Here is a 25,358-nt window from a genome sequence, read left to right as displayed (position 1 = left end):
CAAAAGCTGTCATAGAACAAAAGTCGCAGAATTGGACTGGGATCTCAGACACCCAGGCCCAAATTCCCACAGCCATGAAGGTCTCTGGATTACCTCAGTACAGTCCCACGCTCTCAGAATAATCTACCTAACATGGTTGTTGGAAAGATAAAATGGAGGAGGGAAGAACGATTTGTCCCTCTTTGGGGGGGGGAAAGGTATAAATATCTAAATACATATTTCCTTATTAGTTTACTCCATGTATACACCCTTTTCCTCCCCAGCGGGGACCCAAAGTCACTCCAAACATTCTCCTTTCTTCCGTCTTACCCCCACAACAACCCTGTGAGGTAGCATAGACTGAGAGGAAGTGACTGGTCCAAGCTTCCACCACCGAGCGGGGATCTGAACCTGTCTCCCAGATCTTAGTTCCATGCTTTAACCACGTCATATTGGCCAGCACACCTTTAGGAAAACAATTCCTCTGTGGCTTTTTAATCAGTGGTTATTTCAGAGCAAAGGAACTCAGCATACTGTTCATCCAGGCAGAGCTGAGCCTTTCTGTAATATGTAAGCGTGGCTGACGCTCGTGCAGTTTTATAAATACACCCCTGGTATTTTTCTCTATGAAACGACCGCAGCTTCTATTTGCTCCTCTCACTCTGATGTCTATCAGCATCGATTGGCTATCAATCTGACATCCCCTGGAGGTAAGGAAGGAAGGTTGACATTGAACATCACCAGTCTCTTTTCTGCAGCCACTCAACAGTGACATTGACAGGACCATCCACCACCCTCCCATCTATCTATCATTTCCTGTCAAGATGGCTGCTGCAAGACCTGGAAGAGGTTGCAGAGAAACTGCAAATCACCATCTTTCCCCATTCACCATTTTTCATTTGACCTTGCTCTTCTGCCCTTGAGCCAGGGAATGGGTGATTAAGGGTATCTCTCAGCATCCCGGCCCCTGTCTCCAGCACTCGTGGCTGCGTGATCCTCATGAAAATGACTCTTTGAATGACACCCAGCAATGACCGTTGACTCCCGAGAGGCCAGGACCTTGCAGCTAATGGCTCCCAATTCCCAGTTTACTGAGCTGCTCATTTATCATTTTGAAATTATACAGACAAGGGGGCCAGGAGGTGATAATGGAGAAGCTCTCAGCCGTGGTAGGTTTGGTGCTTTCTGCCAGGGTGAAGGAGGAAATGGGAAGGAGCCCTGAGTCCGGGCCAGTTGAAATTAGACGGGACAGTGCATGGGGCCAGCTCCCAGAGACTTTCTCCTCCTCTTCCATTTTTTGTCTAAAATGTTGACTTTTTCAAAATGTGGGATGGATGAATTAATTTAGAAGATGGAGATGCCACCTCTCCAGAACCTGCTGCAAACAACTCACAACTTAAAATGTAAAACAGGGGTGGCCAAACAGCAGTTCAGGAGCCACGTGTGGCTCTTTCACACATATTGTGTGGCTCTTGAAGTCCCCGCCACCCCATCAGCTGGCCTGAAGGCATTTCTCTCTTCTCCAAGCCAAGCCAGCCAATGGCATGGAGAATGCATTTGAATTTAAAGTTGCTTTCTTTCCAATTCTCCTTCCTCCATCTATTCTCCTTCCTTCCTTCCTTCCTTCCTTCCTTCCTTCCTTCCTTCCTCTGATGTTTGTGTCTTGTGGCTCTCAAACATCTGACATTTATTCTACGTGGCTCTTCTGTTGAACAAGTTTGGCCACCCCTAATTTCATTTCATTGTTTGACGACATGTGTACACACACAAAAGCTCACCATTGCAAAAAAACTTTGTTGGGCTTAAAGATGCCATTGGACTCAAACTTTGCTCAATATTATTCCGATGTGGTTATCTCTATGGGAATCTTCTTATTTGGGATGTTGGGGTTTATTTTCTTCTAAAGAAGTTAACGTTATAAAATAGCTCAGAGGCACCTCATCTGGTTTGATGCACGGCATTTCTGCCTTTCATGGGGTGCTTTATCTTCCGTAGGTTCACTGCAACAGAGCCCTTGATGGGAGCCATCTGGGTGGAGGCGGGATCAGAGAGCAGAGCAAGAAAGCAGAAATGTCTGCCTTCTAAGCAGGCGGTCTCACCAACCAAAGCAATACAGAGTCCTGGGCCACACCAGCTGGCAACAGTTCCCTCCTTTCATGACTCTGGCTCATATTATATTCATGAACAGCAAAGTGGGCAGGGGTGGCAGCAGCTCTTGGGGGGGGGGGGGTCTCTGAAGCAAATATTTCTAGGGGGGCACCCAGACTGCTATCTGGCTGATGTCGAAACAACCTAGACCCTAGAAGCAGACCTTATTGTAGTAGGACAGGATGGATTTTGGAAAGCATAGCCGTCCTTTCCCTGTTCCCAGCAGGATCTGAGCAGTGCACGGAAAGCCTTGCAAACGCTTGGTTTTGCTCTCCCAGCTGTCCTTGCAAAGTCATCCTCTTGTCTCGATGAATGATTGATTGCCAACGCCTACTGTCACTGATGAGTCCCAAAGGGCTGAGATGTGAAATGTTCCAATGGGGCTGAACTGACTCTGATGCTAAGGATGCTGTACAACAGCGGTCTTCACTCTTCCATGATCTGGAGCTCACCTTTAAGCCCAACCTGCAATGTGGGACCCGGCTTCAATGTTTTAACATCCCAGGGGTGGCCAAACTTGCTTAATGTAAGAGCCATATAGAATAACATCAGATGTTTGAGGGAGGGAGGGAGGAAGTAATCTATCAAGTACCCTTCTCCATCTGATGGAGTAATCTATCAAGTACCCTTCTCCATCTGATGGAAGCTGGCTGGGTGACCTAGGTACCCTTCCCAGTTTACCCTCTCTCAATTTTGTTTCAGGGGAAATGTGTGAAATTAAAAAAAAAAATTAAAAGGCACGCATGGTTTCCCATCTAAAAGGTGTGATTTGCTTTAATTGTATTATGTAATCCTTATTTCCTGTATACTTCTTAGTGTATAATGCCATTAAAGGCTGTTGTTGGTTTCCCATCTCCTCGATCTTACCTTCATAACAACCCTCCAAGGCAGGCTGAGTACTTCAGTTCAGTAAAATTTATTGCGTAAAGCCATTGGCCATGACAATTACAGCAACTTACAAGTTAAAAGCAGTCAAGGACTCTAAAATTAACACATTCAAATTTAGATTATTCAAAATCTTAGTTACATACAGCACCCCTGTGATTCCATAATCGGGCTCTAATAGTCCAGTACTTGATACAAGTGTACAAAGGCTTTTGACTTCAGTAGCCTAACCCTAAAAGTCCCTACAAATCATATCTCCACTTCACATCTCTGTACATTCATGCATGTGAGCAGAAAATCATGGAGGAAAACTCTGTCAAAGCCAGAGGTGGCCAAACTGTGGCTCAGGAGCCACATGTGGCTCTTTCACACGATATGTGGCTCTCAAAGCCCCCACAACCCCATAAGCCAGCTTGGAGAAGCCACATATCGTGTGAAAGAGCCAACCAGCAGCTTGGAAAACATAAAGTTGCTTTCTTTCCACCTTTTCTCCCTTCTCCCTCACCCATCTATTTGCCTGCCTGCCTGGTCTTGTGGTTCTCAAACATCTGACATTCATCTCTTGCGGCTCTCAAACACCTGATGTTTATTCTATGTGGCTCTTATGTCAAGCAAGTTTGGTCACCCCTGCTATTAGCCATAGGGAGTAAAAGGAACCTACATATTCAGAGGCAGTAAACCTTTGAAACCCAGTGCCAGGAGGCAACAACAGGGGAGAGACGTTGGCTTCTATGCTATGTTGCTGGAGTTCTGGGGCATCTGGTCTGATTCAGCAGGGCTCTTATGTTCTTAGGCAGTAGGTTAGTGAGATTGCAGCTTACAAATCTAACCTAGAACAAATAATCTGTTTCATGACATCTTATGGCAGAGTAAATGTAACAAGTAGAGGAGCAGCAGGCAATGTCCAGTACAGTCCCTATGAAAAAGACATGCATCCAGCATGTAAAACTAAGAGTGTCACAGAATACATCCCTTGTCATCTATGAATCTCTCACTTCCCTCTAAGAAGCCCAGAAAGGCACACGTTTCCCATCTCCTCAATCTTACCTTCACAACGACCTTGCAAGGTAGGCTGAGTGAATGACTCAACGCCACCAAGACAGCTTCATGGCACAGTGAGAATCTGAACTCAGCATAGTCAAGACGCTATGACCATTGCACCCTTATGAGGACACACTGAATAACAGCATTGACAGAGAGGTTTCAATGTTTAAAGCACTTCACATACATCATCACGATGAGATCACACACTTTCAATCTACTTTCAATTCACTTTCCAACTTGATTTTGCCAGTTCACGCAAGTAAAATCCAATTGGAAAGTACATTGAAATTATTTAGTGTGTGTGATCACAGCCAATAAGTCTCACAATAGTCCTGTGATGTCAGGGCACGGGCATTATTAGGATCCTGTATTATAGATGGTGAATGAGTCTGAGGGAGAGAGAACAGCTTGCCTTGTGAGCTTCTGGCCAAGCTTAGACTAAAAAGGTAAAGGTAGCCCCCTGTGCAAGCACCAGACATTTCTGATTCTGGGGTGATGTCGCATCATGATGTTTTCAAGGCAGACTTTTTACGGGGTGGTTTGCCATTGCCTTCCCCAGTCATCTACACTTTCCCCCCAGCAAGCTGGGTACTCATTTTACTCACCTTGGAAGGATAGAAGGCTGCCAACCTTGAACTGGCTACCTGAACCCAGCTTCCACCAGGATCAAACTCAGGTCGTGAGCAGAGCTTGAACTGCAATACTGCAGCTTACCACTCTGCACCACGGGGCTCCCTAAATTTATTCTGAAACCCCTGATTTCCTAGTCAAAGCTCATTCTCTTCTGCAATCCTAAAACCAGCATGCCCTTTTAAGTCAGTTGACTTCAATGGATTTGAAGAATGTACCTGTTTAGGACTACACCTGTTAGCTATAGCTCCATACTCCCTCTAATTCTTCTTTCTCCTGTTTCATAATAAATTTTTAAAAAGAAACATGTGCAAAATCTTGTTACCATGAGAATATATTTATTGGCATCCTTTATTCTCTGCTGTTCAGCAGGCAAAATTTTGGGCTTGGACCCAAGTTCAAATTCTGCCTTTCCTCTCTAAACCAAGCAAATCTTTCTCTCTGAGCTTCCCAGTCTAGGAAGCAGTAGGTGTAACCCTAAATATTGTTATACCCTTCTCAGTTCAGTAATGGCAATGAGCTTCCAAGGGGACGACTTAGAGCCACGTTGTCAATTCCTCTGCTAGTTTTTTTACACACCCCCAGCCTTCTCTAGGGTTGCCAAGTCCGACTCAAGAAATATCTGGGGACTTTGGGGGTGGAGTCGGGAGCAAAGGTGTGTCAAGCAAGACTGAACTCCAAAGGGAGTTCTGGCTATCACATTTAAAAAGACCACACACCTTTAAAATACCTTCTTTCCATTTGTAATAATGAAAGATAGGGGCACCTTTTTTGCGGGCTCACAGAATTAGAACCCCTGGTCCAATCTTTTTGAAACTTGGGGGGGGGGGGGTGTTTGGAGGAGAGGCACCAGATGCTATGCTGAAAATTTGGTGCCTCTACGTCTCCCAGATACCCACGGATCAATTCATTATACTCTATGGGAATTGGTCTCCATAAAGTATAATGGAGTGCCCAGCAAATATTTCCCTTCCCTGCTCCCCACGCTTTCTGAGGATCCTGAAGCTTGGGGAGGGCCTCCATTGGCAACCCCTTCTCCCGCTCCATCTCATGGAATTTTCAGACCACTTTGGCCACCTCCCATGCTTATGAATTGCAGAGAATAATTCAGATCTGGGCCAAAACTGGGCAAATCTGAGTGCACAAAAGGAGTGTGTGTCCTTTTGGTGAGAGCCAGTTTGGTGTAGTGGTTAAGTGTGTGGACTCTTAACTGGGAGAACCGGGTTTGATTCCCCACTCCTCCACTTGCACCCGCTAGCATGGCCTTGGGTCAGCCATAGCCCTGGCAGAGGTTGTCCTTGAAAGGGCAGCTGCTGTGAGAGCCCTCTCCAGCCCCACCCACCTCACAGGGTGTCTGTTGTGGGGGAGGAAGGTAAAGGAGATTGTGAGCCGCTCTGAGACTCTTCGGAGTGGAGGGCGGGATATAAATCCAATATCTTCTTCTTCCTTTTTCAGCTCAACCTCCCCGTCAACCCCCCCCCCCCCTCTTCCAGCCAGTACTGTCAATGCACATAGAGGAAGGGTCCGACTCCCAAATCAAAGCAGCAGCATTTTTGAAGTTTTTAAAAAGTATTAAATCAGTATCACTTTTTGTAGGATCCGGGTTCACTACGATATTCTAGCTAAGAGATAACATCACTCCATCTCCAAATACTGCCCACGTATAAATGAAGTGAAAATGACTAGCCTGCTTAATCATTACCGCTTCAGAAGGTAAATGATTCAAGAGCTGGTCCCCAAGTGCTGGTTTCCTTTCCCTTCCTCCCTCTTTCCTTTTTAAATTATATTGCAGGCAGTTCTTTTGCATTGCAAAAGGCCCCAAATGCAGCAGCAGCAGCAAAAAGATGGTACATAAATATAGTAAAGCCAGATTTCCATTCAAGATAAAAAGGTCAGCCATGGGAGACTGAAAGGGTTGCTGAGGCCTAAACTGTGGTTCATTCCTCCCCGCTTCCCAAACAGCATAACAGATGGAGCCCAGAACATAACAGAAGCCATGTTGGATCAGGCCAATGGGCCCATCCAGGCCAGCACTCTGACACGCTGTGGCCACAAAAAACCAGGCGCCATCAGGAGGTCCACCAGGGGGGCCAGGAGCAATGTTCCCTCTAAGCTGCAGAGTCTTTTGCTGGCATTAAAGTTGTGAGCTACTGCATAAATTAAGCGTGCTCTGGGGGACATCCTTCCAGAGCTAAGACAAAAAGCTGTGAGCTGGAGGCTAAAAAGCTGTGAGTTAGCTCATGCTAACTCAGCTTAGAGGGAACACTGGCCAGGAGACTAGAAGCCCTCCCACTGTTTTCTGCCCACCCCCCGCACCAAGAATACAGAGCATCGCTGCCCCAGCAAGCACTGAGGTGGACAATGGAAATATACTCAAAAACATGCTTTGCTCTTGCTTGCAATGCCTTGGACAAGATCACTGGCAAGTGGGAGCCGCTGTTCAACTTCAGGGCCTGTTTCTAAATCCAAGGGCCTCGATCCTTCTTGAGATCATGGGTACTTCTGGCATTTTAAGAGACGCTAACAGGCCCCACTAGAAAATGGCTGCTGTGGGGCGCAAGCCTCTCACAAAATAAGAGGGACCAAGTTAAGAGCCCTCCTGCAACAGGAACAAGAGGCCAGCAAGGAGAGTGATGCAGCCGGCAGGCCAGTGTTGGACTCCCTCTGACTCCACCCCTTCCTGATCTCCGTGGGCACAGTCTTCTGCGCAAACATACACTATAATAGAGGACCACAGTCGTCAAAAGATATCCAACTGAAATTAACAGATATGGTGGGAACACTGAGACTATAATAAAGATTACTATATACAAACTTGTGTGAATTCTGCATAATAATTCTTATACAATGCTGTATTCAATACTATACACAATAACAGTTTAAATACACATACAACAAAAGTCATTCCAAACACAGACCACTAAAGAGTAATCAAAATCCTGTACAACAAAATGCACACGGATACAATCAAGTGAACAATCTTTTTCTACAACACTCCCAGGCCAACAAAAGGACTTCCAAAAGGAAGTGGTGTAAAGCACATACGCAATGAATCAAAGTTTATATAAGGAAGTACACGAGATGTGGCTCCTAGCTCATGCCAATGTTTTGATGATTTTCCGTGGAAAGTATATCGCAATCACAATCTACAGTACATATAACTTTTCATTGAAATATATAAGATTCCCCTGGGGGGTGGTAAAAGACCCCCAAGAAAATCCTTATGTACAAATAAGACATTATAATGTATACTCATCGAGGTGCCAATCCATAATTTTCAATGACATGTTCTTCTGTTGTATACACCTCTCCTACAAGTATACAAAAACTACAATGTTTTAAACTTTCTGCTAATAGCCAACAGCTGTTCTGGATCTTAGGGGCTTAAAGGAGCCAAGTACAATATAGGGCTGGCAGTAAAGTATGTACAAAAAAAGCTGAGAAATCCAAATTGATTAAGCCCATATGGGGCGCAACTTCAGGACCTGTTACTAAAGCCAAAGGCCTCGATCCTACTACTGTACTGCAGTGCAAGCTCTGCTCATGACCTGAGTTCGATCCCGGTGGAAGCTGGGTTCAGGTAGCTGGCTCAAGGTTGACTCAGCCTGCGCATCCTTCTGAGGTTGGTAAAATTACCCAGCTTGCTGGGGGTAAAGTGTAGATACCTGGGGAAAGCAATGGCAAACCACCCCATAAAAATCTGCCAAAGAAGTCGTGATTTGACATCACTCAGACTGACAATGGCTTTCCAGTGTAATATCCCTCTATGGCTGTGAGTTCCCAGGTTAGAGTACTCACTAGGCACCAGTTCATTCAGTAGAGACTAGTTGGCTCAAAGCATCAACCCAGGAGCTTCAACTGATTATGAAGGCTGCAAAAAGTGAAACTTGCTTATCTCCACTCCACTGAAATACATTGCAGCACAAAGTTGCAAGGAAAACATGGAATGGATTTTCCATTAAGATCTCTGGGTACATTCTGTTTTCCTTGCAATTTTGCAAGCCCAGAAGCCAGCAAAGACAAGGCTGAAGGAGCTAGCAACACTGGAGCTTCAAAGTCTGAAGACAGGAAGGGGAAGAGGGGGGGACAAAAGAGCCTTATGGGCCTGACTGAAGCCCTGGGCAGGCCAAGTGCAGCCCATGGACCGGAGGTTGGACAGCCCTGGAATAGGTGTTCTGCAGAAGACTTGTGGTCTTTGTGAAACAGGTAGTGTGACACGGTTGAGGTCACCGAAAACCAGAGCGGGGATTCTACAAAGACAGCAAAGCAGCTCCAGATAGAAGACTCCCTACATTTCCACCATGCTGGATAACCCCAAAGTCCTGGCTGCTCACTGGGATAGATGTGGCCCACCAATATCAGTGTTAACGTTCTATGATTAACTGTAGCCCTTTCCCAGGTATGGCTTCCTGCTGAAAGCACAAGAGGTCCCAGCTGGTCACTCAGATGTCTGTGTGGCACAGCAAAATACAAAAAAACCAACAGAGCAGGCTGAACCAAGAGCAAAAAAGAGCCACAACCCAGGAGGCCAACTGGGTGTCATGCAAAGCATGGCTGCCCATCTACAAGTCCTTGTCCTTCCATCAAGTCAGACTATTTTGCATCAGCTGCAACTTCCAGATTTGAGACAAAGGCAGCCCCATGTACACGGCAATACAGTAGTCTAGTCTCAAGGTGACCATAGAATGGATCACTGTTGCCAAATCGCTGCATTCTAGGAAAGGAGCTAATGGCCTTATCCGCCTAATGATAAAAGGCCAATCTGGCTGTGGCTCCACCTGGGCCTCCATTGTCAAGGAAGGCTCCAGGAGTGCCCCCAGGCTCCTGACCTTAGGGGCTAGCACCAAAGGCACCCTGTCAAAGGTCGGTAAGGGAATCTCACCTCCCAAGCTGCTGCAAACTTAGATACGGGACCTGTATTCTTGAGGTGACCGTAGCATGGATCACTGTCACCAGGACACTGCACTTTAGGAAGGGTACCAACTGCCTTATCTGCCTAAGATGACAGAAGACTGATCTAGCAGTGGCTGCTACCTGGACCTCCATTGTCAACAAAGACTCCAGGAGCACCCCAGACTCTTAACCTCAGATGCTGGGACCAAAAGAGCCCCATCAAAGGTCGGTAGGGGGATCTCTCTTCCCAGACTGCTGCAGCTTAGGCACAGGACCTGTCTTTGTTGGATTAAATTTCAGTCAACTCAGCCTGAGCCATTTTGCCACGGCTTGCAACACCAGGTCCAGATTTTCCGGGGCACAGCCGGATCGGCCACCCATCAATAGACAGAGCTTCACAGACGTTCTTAACAACAGCCCTTCAAAATAAGCTATTAATCATTTGCCCCTTCTTGCAGAGGCAAGTGGCCAGCCTAAAGACACAGTGAGTTGGTTTGCAGAAGCGGAACTTGAACCAGGAGCCCTGGTGGCTCACACCTCAGTCCCTGTGCTGCTGCCAATTCTAAAGATTCAGTGGACTGGTGGGCCCTGTAAATTATTTTGTAATGTTGGTTAATGCTTGCAAGATGTGACCATGTATGTAGGCAGAGATATAAATCCCTGGCAGAGAACAAGTCCTCCCTTACTGTGTAAAAATGGCTTATTAGCTTTGTTGGGGGTTTTGGTGTTACAACATTACAATACTGAAACTTTTACAAATGAGCACTTCTATCCCCTGAGAAGTGTCTATCTGCATGCGCTGCACAGCAAACCTGCATGTTGTGGGCAGACAAAACGCGCACACTGTATGCATTTTTTTGTGGTCTTGCAGTCCATTTTTCTGTCACACAGGTGACATCTACCCCTTTTCCTTTCAGAAGTTGCAACCCCCAGCAGTTCAGTGGCAGCCTGTCTGGATCCTAGCTGCAAATGTTCAATGTTCCTTGCTTGAATCCAAGGTTTAATCAGTTCAAGTCCTAGTTCAATGAGGAACAGACGCCTTGGATTTGATTTTTTCTGCTCCCATCCTGGATTGTTGGCCTTCCACACAATAAATGCGTTAAGACACGCAATGTCAAGTATATTGGAGAACACCACCATAGGCCATCGGTGAACCATGCGTTTTGAACTAAACATGGATATCATTTGATTGCAGGTATCCACTCCACCCTTGGTCTTATTATAGTATGTCATTATTTCTGGCTTTAATTTTGGTCCTGAAACTGTTCCTGAATTGTGCATTGATGAAAGCAAAATCACAGCTTTCCCCTTCTTTGGCACGTAGCTGACTAGAGTTAAGTTGTCTTGGAAGCCAAAAATTGAACTCAGAACGGTTCTTTTTTTGTTGGGCAGAAATGCTAGTGGAATTTCTGGGTTTTGTTTTCTTAGTGTACCCACCAGAGTCATTTTGTTCTTTTCCAGCTCCCTTGCCAGTGCTGCGCCTGTGAAAAAATCACCTGTGGTGACATTTCTCCCTGACCCATGCAAATGTTCTGTGAGCTGTAACACCACCCTTTGTCCCAGACTTTGTGCAACTGGAGCACCTTCTACCCTCCCTGAATAGATGTCCATGTTGAGAATGTAACTGGTTCTGGTGTCACAGCACATCCAGAATTTTATCCCACATTTTGCCGGTTTAGATGGCATGTACTGCATGATTGGGCATCTTCCCCTGAAAGCCACTAATTGTTCATCAACTGTAACATTTTCACCTGGGATGAAGGGTTTTGCGAGTGTATCTCTGAATAAGGCTAAGAAATCACGAACAGCAGCGAGTTTATCACTGTTACTAGTCCTTCTGCGTTCCTGCCGGTCATCAAATCGAAGGACCCTACTGATTTTTTTGAAAGCTGCAATAGACATCGTTGCCTTGAAGTGCGGCCTGCCATGTGCAGGAGACCAGAGGTCCTCCATGTTCTCTCCTGCGGACCTGAAAGCTCCTGCCAGAATGCGTAGGCCTAGGTATGCCCACAGTTCATCCTCTGACAGGGGACTCCAACGCTGGCCAAATACCTCTGCTCCAAATTTGTTGGTGAAGTGTAACAGGTGGCTCATCACGGAAGTGGTCAGAAAAAGCTGAAGGCTTGATCTCAGCTGACTCGTCAATTGCTGCACGGCGAAAGCAGTCAGCTCTGGGTGCAGAGGCATAATGTCGTGACAAGGTGTTTTCACGGAAGGAGGTGTCTTCTTCCATGTTTCTTTTTTGTTTCTTGAGACGTACTCCATCTCCCTCCCTTCTGCAAAACATTAAAAGCTGATGAACAAGAACTGCTAAACAAGGATGCAAACTATGCAATGCCAATAGGGTTTATCCTCTTTCCACCCTGAAAACATGCAACATCTTCTGACACAAGCCAAGGGAATGGTCCGGTCCTGCTGAATTCTACCCCCCACTCCAAATATCCCTTAGCTGCTTCTTTGTGCTGCTTCTGCCTAGCAATGGATGGGGGGCGGGGAGAAGGAGAGTGTGGAAGGATTTAGCCACAAGCAGCTGTTAACAGCTGCACCCAGATATCATCAGCCTGCCAATGCCTCTTTGGAGGGATGCACAAGAAAATGTATATCCCAATCAGCAAAGGCTACCCAAATAGAGCTTTATAACATACCTCCAGGATCCTCACTGAGGTTGTTTTCTTCTTCAGACGATTCCTGTGATGAGTTGCCTTCTGGTTGGTCCCAGCTCCCATCATCACTTAATTCATCCCCTGTGCTGTTATCTTCTGGGAAACCCAGGAAATCTTCCTCAGATTCCTCTTCCTGGAATATATTCTGAAGCTCTTCCAGGGCTAAGGTTGCCAGACCCCCGGATCTGGGGGGCTCCAATCCGCCACTGGGAGAAGCCCACCCCCAAATAGCCCCCTCCTATGTCGACACTGTCAGCACGATAAGTGACCTCATCACGCCAGGCATGTTGCATGGTGATGCTTTAGAATTTCAACAAAAATTCTATGGTAACCATAGAGATCTGACCAAAATGCTGGAGTGCTGCTGCATGACGCCATCGTGGCCACAATGTCGAGGACAGTGACACCGCCCTGCCCTCCCCATCCCTAGAAGGCTCCCTTGCCAGCTGGGTAAGTAGACTTGGCAACCCTATCCAGGACAGGTTTAGTAGCCTCTAGTTCAGATGACTGAGAAGTACCCTGGGCTGCCAGTTCTTCCACTGTTGTTCAATGGAGTTTTGAATTTCGAGCCTAGGCAAAACCTCAGTGAAGAACATTATAGGTATGCCAAGACAGAAATGCCAATGGGTCTCACACTCTCTTATATTGTCAATGAAACCCCCCACCTCTCCAAATATGTAAAGCTGAAAGGTCACTCAAGGGATTGAAAGGATGCCTTGCAAATATGCCCAGATGACCCCATTTTCCAATATTGCAATACAGTTCAATTTCAGTTTTTACACACAGCTATGGACACAAGGGAAGCTTTGACAGAGCACAGACACAGGGCTTTTACTTGCTTCTACTACATACACAACAAATGGAGTTGCACACACTGGTTTCACTGGGGGGTAAATTCAACTCCTAATTGTAAAAGTGGTGTAAAACTCTAAAGCCAAATGTGTGGTGTTTTTGCACAACGAATATTTATAAAAAGTGGAAGGAAATTTTAGTTATTACTATTTGCTCCACCTTCCTATAAAATGGAGATAATAGGTGTTGGTCCATTTATTTATACATGGAAATAGTGCTAAAATCATTTTTCAATATTTGATGGAGTCACTAGAAACCTCAAATACGATTATGCACAGTACTTTAAAGCAGTGTTCCCTCTAAGCTGAGTTAGTGTGAGTTAGCTCACAGATTTTTAGCCTCTTGCTCATACATTTTTGTCTTAGCTCAGGAAAAATGGCCCCAGAGCAAACTAATTTATGCAGTAGCTCACAACTTTTAATGCCAGTAGCTCACAAAGTAGAATTTTGGTTCAGAAGACTCCACAGCATAGGGGGAACATTGCTTTCAAGCCAAGTCTATTTGGGGCCAGAATGACCCCACCCCCCCTTAGATAAACCTCAAATTTTAAAAAAGAAAAGAAAACCAGTGGGGAGAGAAGAGACGGACTTCAGAGCACTGCAGTTCATTGGGGAGAAAACATAACAGGAGTTTGGTGTCTGTAGAAAGCTTTAAATGGGTAAACCAATTTCCCCTCCATGATTTCTGGGGTCAAAATAACACGGGGTTAAAAAAGCCTTAAACTCTACATTACCTGGAATGTTAAACTGATAATAGGCTGGATCCTCTGATTCTTCCTTTACTGTTACCATTTCAAGTCCTGAAGAAAACAATCAGAGTTATTCATTTTGTGCAAACTAATTTTGGATTTCAGGTTTCTTTTACATAAAATGGACTCCCAGCGCATTCAACCATTCCAGCAGTCACTCGGTGTGCTGAAATACTCAGGCAAGGCGCACCTTTAACACCTTTAGTTTCTGCCACTCTGCCCCCGTTCATAGGCTGCACTGGGCAGCAGACAACCAACAGAGGCACAGACGTGAGTCCAAGAAGAGAAATAAAAGGTACTTTTAACCACTGTAAACTTAAATGCCTTACAATGTGAAAAATTAGTCCAAAGAGTAAAGAAAGATCTTTTAAAAAATGTCATAAGCAGGCTAATAGAAGAGGGCTACAGGCGGACTGGGCAGATCATTCTCTACTACCCAAAAGCAGAGCAAACCCTTACGAAAAGAGAGTCAAAGAGCAGCAACCCATTTATACAGTCTGCTGCATGTAGTCCACACTGGAGAGAGAAGGTCCTTTTTTCAGATGTGCTACAACCATTTCCCAGATCTACTGTCTACAGACACACAAAAACAAATGCTGATCAGATAATTCAAAAGAGATTGGTTCCTGTTTATTCCATGTTTGTAAGCCTGGGGAAAGGGATATAGAGAACGATGACAGTTATCATATCAATCTAAATGGTCTAATCTTTTTGGTCAATCCTTAACACAGAATTTTTGGGAATGCTTATGGTCATCCTCTCCATTCAAGGTTATGGAAATTAAACTACAAACATTTAAAACTCTTTCTGGTACGCTACATCCAAGGCATTGTCCAATACAGATTCCTCAATCTGTAATTTCTGTTGGAAGTAATGTGGTGAGAGAGGAAACTATATTCATTGCTGGATGAGCTGTCCCAAACTCCAAGGATTTTGGGGGGGAAATCTTACTATGCATTAAACAACTTGCAAATATAAACATCTCCTTAACTCTTGACATTTTTAAAAAACGAATGGGCAACAATTTAAAAATATGTCATACAAGCAAGATATGATCTCTTTTCTCCTTGTAACAGCGAAAGCAACAGTGCCCACCAACTGGAAAGCTGATACCTCTAGCATTGTGGCACAGAAAGTTGTGTAATTATTACATAACTAAGAATAACACCAGTTGAGGGGGAAAATACAACAAGCTCTAGAAAGAGATTCTGGGAGAGTCTCGCTGTCTTCCTCCCATTCAAGTGAAGGCATTTACTTCCCAACTTCCCGCTCCCTCTAACTACCCCCCCACCCCAACCACCTCTTCCTCTCAACTAGCCCTGCACCCTTGGCATGCCACTACTCCCCCCACTCATGACATTCACTCACCCCCACCCTTGCTGTCTTCCCACCCCACCCCCAACCATTGGCATTCACTCCACCCACTCTGCAGCTGAAACAGATGCTGGCTGCCCCCCCTCCCCCGTGTGTGTGTGTTTATGCTCAAAACCCTGAAGGCCCAGAATGGATATAACAAAGAATAATTTTGGGGAAGGGGACAAGATTGTTAAGTCGTACTTTAATATTCAAAAACCAAACACACTGCACTTTAAGGTAAAGGAACGTATACATAAATTACTATCCTGCAAGAGATATAGATTAAGGCAGTAATACACACCAGAATCTTCATTGGGTTCCGTTTTCACTTGGATTGGAAGACAGCTAGAGGGAGAAGTATCAGAAATATTATTTAACATACATGGCAAGTGCCATGGTAAGTTAATATAGTCATATAAACCAGTCTTCTACAAAATCATACTGTTCATCTACTTCTCCGCCATCTAATCATGAACTGTCCAAGGCCTCAGGAAAAAATCAAAATCAGGCTGAAAGTGCCAGGGACTGCTCCTTCTGGATGCGGAGGAAGTGCTTTACTGCTAAGCTTCTTTTCCTCCCCATGAGACGGAAAGCAACACAGATGTATCAAAGACTGCAGTGTTCATATCACAGCTCAACAAAACAGGAAGAGGTACCGTGAAAAATTACAGCATAATGCTTATCTTAGGGTTTCAGGTCTTTAAGGCACAGTGTGCTATTTTCAAGCTGTTGCTGTTGTCAATGGCAGATCGATCACCATTAAAGGGCCCCACAGCCAAGCAGAATAGGAAGGTGGCACATACTGCTCATTAGGGATGGAAACAGACCCAAATCCGAGCCAAAGTCCTGGCTCGGATTTGTGAAGTCTGGGGAATACCCCTTTCCCCAAACACTCAAGAGCTTTCCTGCTTGGTTCAACTCACTGTTCGGCTGGCCATTTCTGGGTGGCGTTGGGCCCTGCTCCTGGTGCACCCATGTCACCTGTGACATAAATGCATTGCTGACATGCTCATGTCACTTCCAGGTAATGTGGGCGTGCTGCGGGTGGGACCCAACACCACCATAACCAGTTTGGGCAGTTTTTTTGTTCAGGGTTCAGTCCAGGACCACCCAGTTCATGAGTCCTGAACTGAGCTCTCCTGGTCTGGGACGGGAACAGGAGGGAGGACTATCTTAATTAATTTGTATTTTGTACCAATGACAGGAAAGAATGACACATGCTAAAATGTTTAACACCCTCCCCCCGCAAATAAGCATTAAAGTTGTACTACCTTCCACTCGGTGATGTTATTGAGTGGGAAGGGTGTTCCATGCGTAGTCCTGAAAGAAAAGAGGACAGAATCTAGTTTTTGCATTGTATCAAGGAAAACTGAATATATATATAACATTCATAACCATCCTACCAGTGGAGCAGTGATTGGATTTCACCCCCAGATTACATTGCTTCAAGAGAATCTTGACAAATATCATTTGGATCTCTCATACCAAAGGAGAAATTGGGTTGTGTCAAAAAGCGGCACCTACAGCACAGTTTTTCTTCACTGGCTATGTGTACAACTTCTTTAAAAATAACAGCTGCATGAGCAAGTAATGCCACTTGAATCTGTAGGCAAGGTAGCCACCATTGACAAAGGTATACCCTGCCTTAGAAGAGTTAATACTCATAAGGTATAACGTCCACAGGCAGTAAGGAATGTAGAGGTCCCAAAGAATGTAAAGCAGAGATTCAACTTCTGCCAACACCCAGGTTCTGCTAGCTATGGTTTGATCCATTAGCCTATTCTTGATGGAACTGTGCTCCCCTCTCAAGGTGCAAATTTGTACTAGGTTTTACTGACAGTTTATATTATGTATTTAGAAGTAGTAGTAGTAACAGTAGTAGTAGTGATAATAACATTGCCCAATGCCTGCTTCTGCCAGCTACATTCCTGGGCAGGGGAGAAGAGGGCAAGATAGGTGTAAATAGTGGAGGAGGATGCCAGCTATTTTATACATACTAAACATAATGCATCAGTAAAACAAGCTTTTATTAGGACACACAGTAAACTGGATTTAATACTGATTAGGTTTTCTAGACTATGTTTAAGGCTGCTGATAAACTTAGTTTTTTATTTTTTGAGTTTTCACTGGATCACTGTGTGCTTATCTGGTGGAAAGCCATCTCAAGTGTTTTGTATGGACAGAAGGCGTATACATCTTTTAGATAAATAACCAGTTCCTGCCAGATGGAAATAATGGGCATTTGCACAATCATGGACTGGTCCAAGAAATCCTCTCTCATCTCTCTAATGAGCTGCACAGAATTCTGCAATATGGAGCTTTTCACACTACTGATTAGCTCAAACTTTTAACCTGAATCCAATTAATGTCCTTTTCAGAGCCAATCCATTAAATACATTTGACATGTTCAATTTTCAATGTTTCTGCAAGCACAATCCACACAATTAACAAGGAAATTTCAACTGCAGCCATTTGATTAATCAGAGAAATTTTCTTCTTTGCAGAACATCAAGACCACTAAAGGTTCACTTCCTAGCCATTATAAAAATAAAACTTGAGAACTTATTGCCAAAATTCTTCAGTGTGAATGGAGCACCATCAAACATGCATGAACAGTTCCAATATTTAAACAGAACTGTGTTGTAAATCCTGTCAAGTTGTGTGTATGTGTTTGTGTGGTGTAAAGTACTGCTGTACAAAACCAGGCAGAGAAATCTGTATTAGTGGAAGACAAATACCTACTAAAAATAGTCAAAGCAAGCTTTCACGAGTTAGTAATACTTATGAGCATGCAAGAAAAATTACATCAGCCCTACAAGACAGTGAATGGTTGGAAGAAAAGTCTGCACATTTGTGCCAAGGGTTTAATCTGCAACTATACCTTTTTAATAAATAATGGTGCTTTGAGAACAAGTACAAAAAAAACTGTTAAATAAAAATATATCTTTTTTTATTATAGTGCAGCCAAGTGTTTACTTACCTAGATGTTTCTTTGGCTCAAGGAAAGGCCTATGTTTAAAGCAAAGAAATCTATTATTTGGAAATACAGCAACCCAAGAGGACATACTGCTACCTAACGCACACATTATTTTTGTGAGCATTCAAAGAATTTCACATATGTTCAATAATTATTACAACAACCCTATATGCTAAGGCTGTTGTTCTTTCATTTTGCAGAGGCAGGGCTAATCACCAGCAAGTTTACAGTATTGCCAAGATCTGAATCACAGTCAGTCTTGGTCACTGCAGTGCACCTCATGCCAGCTTTTTCCAAACAATAATTATTGATTAATTTGGATTAAGAGAGCTTAAAACAGAAAAATGGGGGGGGGGGAGAAGAGAGAGAGAATCACCTTTTGATGACAAATGAGATCCCAGATTTGTTTTCCAGAATCCACTTCAATACTGTGGCATCATAGCTGGAGGGATGCTTAAATGAAAGTCCTTCTGGGAGGCCATGCACTATCAAAGCAGACGGGTCCCTCTGAATTTTATCATATGGCACAGGAACTACCACTGATTTCCCTAAAGCTTTACCTGAAACAGCAGGAAAACAAACACTTTACGAACAGGGTACCGCCAGGAAGAAATAAGTTTGCACCCTCCTTCCTCCCCTCTTACACAGGACTGCACTAAATAACAAGTTCACTCTGCCTTAATGTCCAAATCAGTAACAACGGTTTATGATCACCATTCATAAGGAATGTGAACTTGAAACCACAGTTAAAAGTAAGCTTTGCAGTTCTGGTCTAGGGGGCAAGCACAAAACAGTTCCCCAGTTCAGATGTCATAGCAAACAATGGTTTGAACTAGAGATAGGCACAAATCAAAGCAGAAATTGCGATTCGTGGCTAAAATAGTTGATTCATGGGTCATTCTGAATCCATTTGAGCACTTGTGCCACCAGAAATTCAAGCCACTTGTAAAATGAAGTGGCTTGAATTTCTGGGCAGCTATCTGTGTCATGGGAGCGGGGCGCAATCCTCCTCGTGCACCACAACATGCCCAGTGTGATGACACTGCCCGGAACTGACGTTATCATGCTGGGCACATTGCCGGGGGGGGGGGGGAAACACTCTGTCACTTGGGGGAAAACTCTATGGCACCATGCCTAACATGATTACATCACTTCTGGATGACGTCATCATGCTAGGCACGTCATGGCATGATCCCAAATTTGATGCAAATACTCATATTCTTCCCTCGCAGTCAAAACTACTCTCCTCTCCCCAAGTTGTGTTAATCCATTTTTTCCTTCCTCCCAGATGGCAGCATGAAGATATGTGCTAAGGCAAGCACAAGTTTCAGCAGCTTGAAGTGATCTCTCTTTTTAGTACTGGGTTATTGGTCTTTGGTTTATAAATAATTAAGGCAGAGCAGACTATACATTCTCTTTAAGTTAGGGAATCAAAAACTTTCTCCAAGCTCCTATTCAGATTACTTTCTCTTAAGAGACAGAAAACTACAATACTGGCTATAAATAAATATTTCCACAGACTCAGCCAAGAGGAGACATTCCTATCTTTTTATTTATTAACCAGCCACCCACATCCCTGGATGCTTCCTGCCATCCTTCTAATAGCCTCACTGAAGGATGTTGGAAACTACAGGGATGAAACACAAGTTAGATGGAACTGGACCCAGCCTGGCGGCTTTCTGCCCTCCCTTTCATGATCCCATGAATGACAGTTGCAAACTGAAAGCGAAGGAGGCTGTCCCTCTTCCCCAAATGGAAGCCATTTAGGTCAGCTAAGAAACCCAGGATTAGAGGGGTAGCATGATGTTCCTGCCACATCATTTCAGACATTTCTCTCTCTCTCTCCCTCAAACGGAAAATAATCTGTAAACCACCTTCATCCCTCTAAATATCAGCTGGTATATTTCTAAGCTAAAGTCCAGGTCCAATGGTCTAAAATAATAACCTATGTACCATAACAGATGCAGAAGTAGTCCTCCACAGATTTCCTGAGGGCTTCCATTTCCACAATATCTACCATCGCTCTGTTATCAAGTGAGGTGGATTTTATTTTCTGCAGTTCAGCAGGCTTTGCCTCTTCGTTAACACCTACAAAGCAGAACACAGGATACCTTGTCAAAGCCTAATCCCGTCCATTCAAATGACTTTCCCCCTGCTTATTTATTAAGGCATTTCTGCGCCACTCTTCTCCCCAAAGGGATGCAAGGCAGTTGACAGAAACTTCCAAACCAATCAATTTGGACAATATAATTTAAACAACCAAGATAAAGCACAGGAAACAAAGGCATTCTGAGCAGCCCCTCAATAGGTGTCATTCTGCAAACCATGAGCTCTTTGGCTTCTGTCCTTTAGCTTATGCCTCTGGCCATACCCAGATTCAATTACCTGTTAAAAGCATTGGAACAGACTCCTCCAGAACCTCTTTTACCAAAGGCACACCACACTGGCTCTGAAACAGATTCACTTTTTAGACTCTTCTCCCACTAGAGCAGGAGTGTCAAACATGCAGTTTGGGGGCTGAATCAGGCCCCCAGAAGGCTCCTACCAGGCCCCCAAGCAACTGGTTGTCATCTGCTTCCTTCTCCCTCTCTCTTGTTTCCTTCTGCATAACAGCTTACTTTGCAAGGCTTGCTCAATCGCATAGGAGCTATAGAGCAAAACCTCTATTTTCTCCATTGGCTGAAGCTCTTCCCTTGGGGAGGAAGGGGGGAGGAATAGCTTGCTTTGCCAAGCTCTCTCAATTGCACAGTGGAGCTACTGAGCCACCTCTCTTCCTTCTATTGGCTGAGGCTCCTCCCCTCCCCCCAGTCCCGTGGAGAAGGAAGGAAAGAGCCAGAGCTTCCTTTGCGTTTATAAAATGTGCATCTCTGCTACCTAATATTAAATAGGTACACAGATGGCCCGGCCCAACATGGCTTGGCCCAACCTGACATGGTCCGGCCCAACAAGGTCTCATTTATGTCAGTTCCCGCCCTCATAACAAATGAGTTCAACAGCCTTGCACTAGAGAGTCTCACAAGCCACCAACCAATTTCTCTTCTCCAACCAATTTCCAACTCTCCTTCTCCAGCTGTCTAACTATTACCCTCCTCTCTACAGTTAGCTACAGCTCCCCACTCAAAGCAAGTTCCATGAGCTGTCGATCAGGGCAGTCACCTCACTCTCTTTCAAGCAGCACTGCCTTTTTAAGCATGCCTCTGCTTGCTGTCTATCACAGAAGCACACTGTTGTCCTTTGATGCTTTGAGCCAGCTTATCTCTGGTAAATGAACCATAATTTTATGGCATACATTTGCAGGAGCAGTTTCAAAGTAGACACACTAGAATTTAAGCCACAGAGACTTAGCTGCCTACTTAGATGCCTACAGCAATGGCTGCCTATTCCCAAACTCAGTCAAATAGGAAAAGGGAAGTAGTAGATAAGAGATGTGGGGCCAACTCTATGCTGTTCTCAAGCGCAACCACCAGCATCTTTCAATGCAACCATTAGTTTCCCTGTATAGAAAATAACTGTGCTGTAGCCGTATCTAAGCCCGCATGCTTCTTCTCTGTGGAATCACTTGCTGCTGCAACTAAAAGCCTGTGTTTTTTAAGACTGTAAAGGAGCATCCAGAATTAGAAACTCTGTAAAAAGTAGGAAGCATTCCCTCTTCTGCTGACTTTCCAAAGAACCTTAGTGAAGAAGCATGAGAGCAAAAGGAACAAAAATTGGACACTGAGGACTCATTTGTCTCCCGAACCAAATCTAGGATGCACAAAAATTATGACCGGGATAGAGAGAAGGTCGTCAAGGGGGACCTGCCAGTTCTGCAATTGTTCTCCCACTTTGAGGACCCTCATGTTAGTTTGATTTACTCACACATGTGGAACACATCTTATTATATTGTCCAGTTTGTAAGGACATTCCTTCCACATATCTCATCCCTATTCTATTCCAAGTTTTAGGAAGATCTGGAAAATTCTACACATATCTTCCCCTTGCAGATTGCTCCAATGAGACCACCTCTCAAGTGGCCATATTCTGGACTGAGAATCTGTCTGTAAGAAAGCAGATATTCCAAGCTTTTAAATAACTTTTATGTATAACGTATTACAGCATAATAGGGCTATGAACTTTATTCTCTATACATTAAATTTACATTTGTAAACTGTGGTGTTAAACTGTCGTTGACAGATCTCTTAATTGTAATAAATGTTGATAATGACATTCGGGCAGAAAAAAAGATACCATACAGCGATAGATATCTGTAAACAATGCAATGGTTCAGACTTACAGTACTTCACAAAATCTTTCTGAAAATCTTCCCTGGTATTGACAAAGGCTCTTCCTCTCTCAGTTCCCACCACAAACACATCTGCTTCATAGACAGCAATGCAGGCAACTTCTGCCTTAGACTTGGCAAGCTCCTTGCACTGCAATGGAGAAAAACAAAACAGAGAAGAACAATGTAAGCCACTTTGGGACTCCAGTGGGGAGAAAGGAAGGTACAAATAAACTAAATGAAGTCCTACCATCGACTCAAGGGCTGACAAGAGGAAGGTTACAACTATTTGGCTTTCAGAGGAGTTCTCATTATGGCTGGATGCTGCTGCCATAGCCATTTTTCTGCAAAATAATAAGATAAAATTGGGAAAAGAATCAAAATATTAGGCAATCAGAGATAAATACTTTCCTATCAACATAAATTGGGCAATTCTATACTCTTGCCATTTAAACTAACAACAGAGTGAAATTTACATAGATCTGTTCTTCAGCCAGCCTGACCTAGTTTAGCAAACTGGTACTGTGACCAACTAAGCAGCTCCATGGCGCAGAGTGGTAAAGCTGCAGTACTGCAGTCCAAACTCTGCTCATGACCTGGGTTCGATCCCGGCAGAAGCTGGGTTCAGGTAGCCGGCTCAAGGTTGACTCAGCCTTCCATCCTTCTGAGATCGGTAAAATGAGTACCCAGCTTGCTTGGGGGTGGGGGGAGTGTAGATGACTGGGGAAGGCAATGACAAACCATCCTGTAAAAAGTCATGATGCGACATCACCCCAGAGTCGGAAACAACTGGTGCTTGCACAGGGGACTACCTTTACCTTTTAGTGTGGCCAACAACTATATTTCCTAAAGTGCCACTCTGAGAAGGCAGTGAAGGTCTGCTAGCAGGTTCCACTAGAACACTCTCCACGCTTATTGTCCTTGGCTGGGGCTGGGGCTAGTGCGTATAAGGCAATAATATTTCTTATATTAATACTCAGAGTTGTTTTACTAATATGTACCACATTGCTTTGGCCTGTATAGGTTAATATTCAAATAATAGGTATTGTCATCAAAAGAGCAAGTTCAAAGCTTAAACTAAAACGAGCCTCTCACAGCACAGCATGAGATCTTCTTTCTCTACATTAACAGAGCTATGGTGTTCTTTGTGCTTTTTTCCCTAGCCCACTCAAAACCAGTGAGGGTCTCTCTTTCTGTTCTAAAAATTGCTTATCTCTTGCTTCAAAGTTCACAAATATGGTTGGACACATCTGCTTTGCAGCTTGTTCAGTCTGGAAGCATGAACATGCCCAAATCCCCAAAAGCAAGTCAGGACTTATTTCTTCTCTCAACCATTGATGCGTTACTTTATGCAGAGTTAAAATTCCAAAAGGTGTTTTAAGAGTAAGCATTTCTATGACAGTACACTTCTTTTACGATATGATGCTTCACTGGTAAATAGCCAAAGATGTGAAAAAGAATTGCGCTACAAACTCCTCAGGGCAAGAGCATCCTACTGAAAATTACTTCCAGGGCTATAGGAAAGTCATAGGCTTTAGGTTAGGTAACGGCAAACATTACAAAAAACATATCAACTATATAGAGTACCATACAAAACTCAAACGCTAGTCTTTGTACTATTTGCAAAACTTTGCAATGTTAGGACCAGCCGGTTCCACAGAGCCAGAAAAAGCCTACCTCCACAGACCCAGTATCACCTCCCACAAGGATAGGTCTCACCCTCTAACTGTACAGAGAGTTTGCACGTGGACTTGCCTTGCAGTCCCTGGCTTAAAGTTTTCTTTTTGTATTCCATGTCGAACAGTACCACCAAAATCAGATAGTATTAATGCAAAGGGGCTGCAGGCTGCATTTGACAAATATGATAACTGAACATAACTACAGCAGCAAACTTACTGTGGTTTATGGTAGCTTTCAAACTACAGGTTTTTTTACTACCTCTCCCAGCAAATCCAGATATGGCCATCAGATGAAGCATGTTCCCCGGGGTAATTTTCTGCAGCCTAGAAGCAACTTCACAGCTACTGCCCAACAGGTACCCATGACACTAGTACAATCATACTGCCCCAGCACAAGGTCAAAGTGACCCCGTGTTACAGCAAAAAGTAATGGAAACCTCATAGCTCTCTCAACCATCGCATTAGATACTAAGAAAGAAATCAGGCATCAAGAATAACTTTCTTCAGCAATGCAGAATGAAGAAGAGTAAAATTTGGAATCCGGAAAAATAAGCTCCACTGAAAACATCAAAACTCCATGGAAACGTAAACGGTGAAATCCACCTCACCATTTTTGAAAGCATGGGACGCAGCTAGGAATGTGTAAACCTGTTTATTTTTTTAAGAAACCAATCATATTAACTATTACAATAGTGACCCTTATAATATAATAGTTCAGTGAGGAAAAATAGGTAACAAAGAAGTGGGTTGTCTCCCAAAATTGCAATTCAGTTCAATTTGAGCTTTTATTTAGCACAATAAAAAGAAACAATCAGATGGCTACAGGTCATCTAAAGTTTGAGGTTGAATGGCTCCATCAAGTCAGGAAAATGTGAGGATCAAAAAATGTCTGCAGGACATGTCCTAGCTTGTCTTGGAGGGGGAGAATAGAACAACCCCAATTTCCAAAATTGCAATACAATTCAATCTGAGCTTTTCCATGTGGCTAGAAACATGAGGGAAGCTTTGACAGAGTACAAACATAGGGCTTTTACCTGCTCCTACTAGGTAAAGCTGCAGTGCTGCAGTCCTAAACTCTGCTCATGATTTGAGTTTGATCCCGGTGGAAGCTGGGTTCAGGTAGACAGCTCGAGGTTGACTCAGCTTTCCGTCCTTCCAAGGTCAGTAAAATGAGTACCCAGCTTGCTGGGGGGAAAGTGTAGATGATTGGGGAAGGCAACGGCAAACCACCCCATAAAAAGTC

At 44.1% G+C, this 25,358-nt stretch overlaps 1 protein-coding gene across 1 annotated transcript; it reads right to left on the bottom strand.

Annotated features, from left to right (window-relative positions):
- Positions 1–18,156: 18,156 nt before the first annotated feature.
- Positions 18,157–22,776, bottom strand: LOC132587366 (general transcription factor II-I-like). Its single transcript, XM_060259643.1, has 5 exons — positions 22,687–22,776; positions 22,449–22,587; positions 20,129–20,263; positions 18,552–18,735; positions 18,157–18,207 (listed from the first exon to the last, which is right to left on the bottom strand). The coding sequence occupies exons 1-5, from the start codon at positions 22,774–22,776 to the stop codon at positions 18,171–18,173; spliced, it is 585 nt and encodes a 194-aa protein (XP_060115626.1). The 3' UTR covers positions 18,157–18,170.
- Positions 22,777–25,358: the final 2,582 nt, after the last annotated feature.

The sequence above is a fragment of the Heteronotia binoei genome, chromosome 18 (genome assembly GCF_032191835.1).
Source record: "Heteronotia binoei isolate CCM8104 ecotype False Entrance Well chromosome 18, APGP_CSIRO_Hbin_v1, whole genome shotgun sequence".
NCBI classification, from domain to species: Eukaryota; Metazoa; Chordata; class Lepidosauria; order Squamata; family Gekkonidae; genus Heteronotia; species Heteronotia binoei.
Note: the sequence above shows the minus strand (reverse complement) of the source record. Positions and strands in the feature narration are given on the sequence as shown.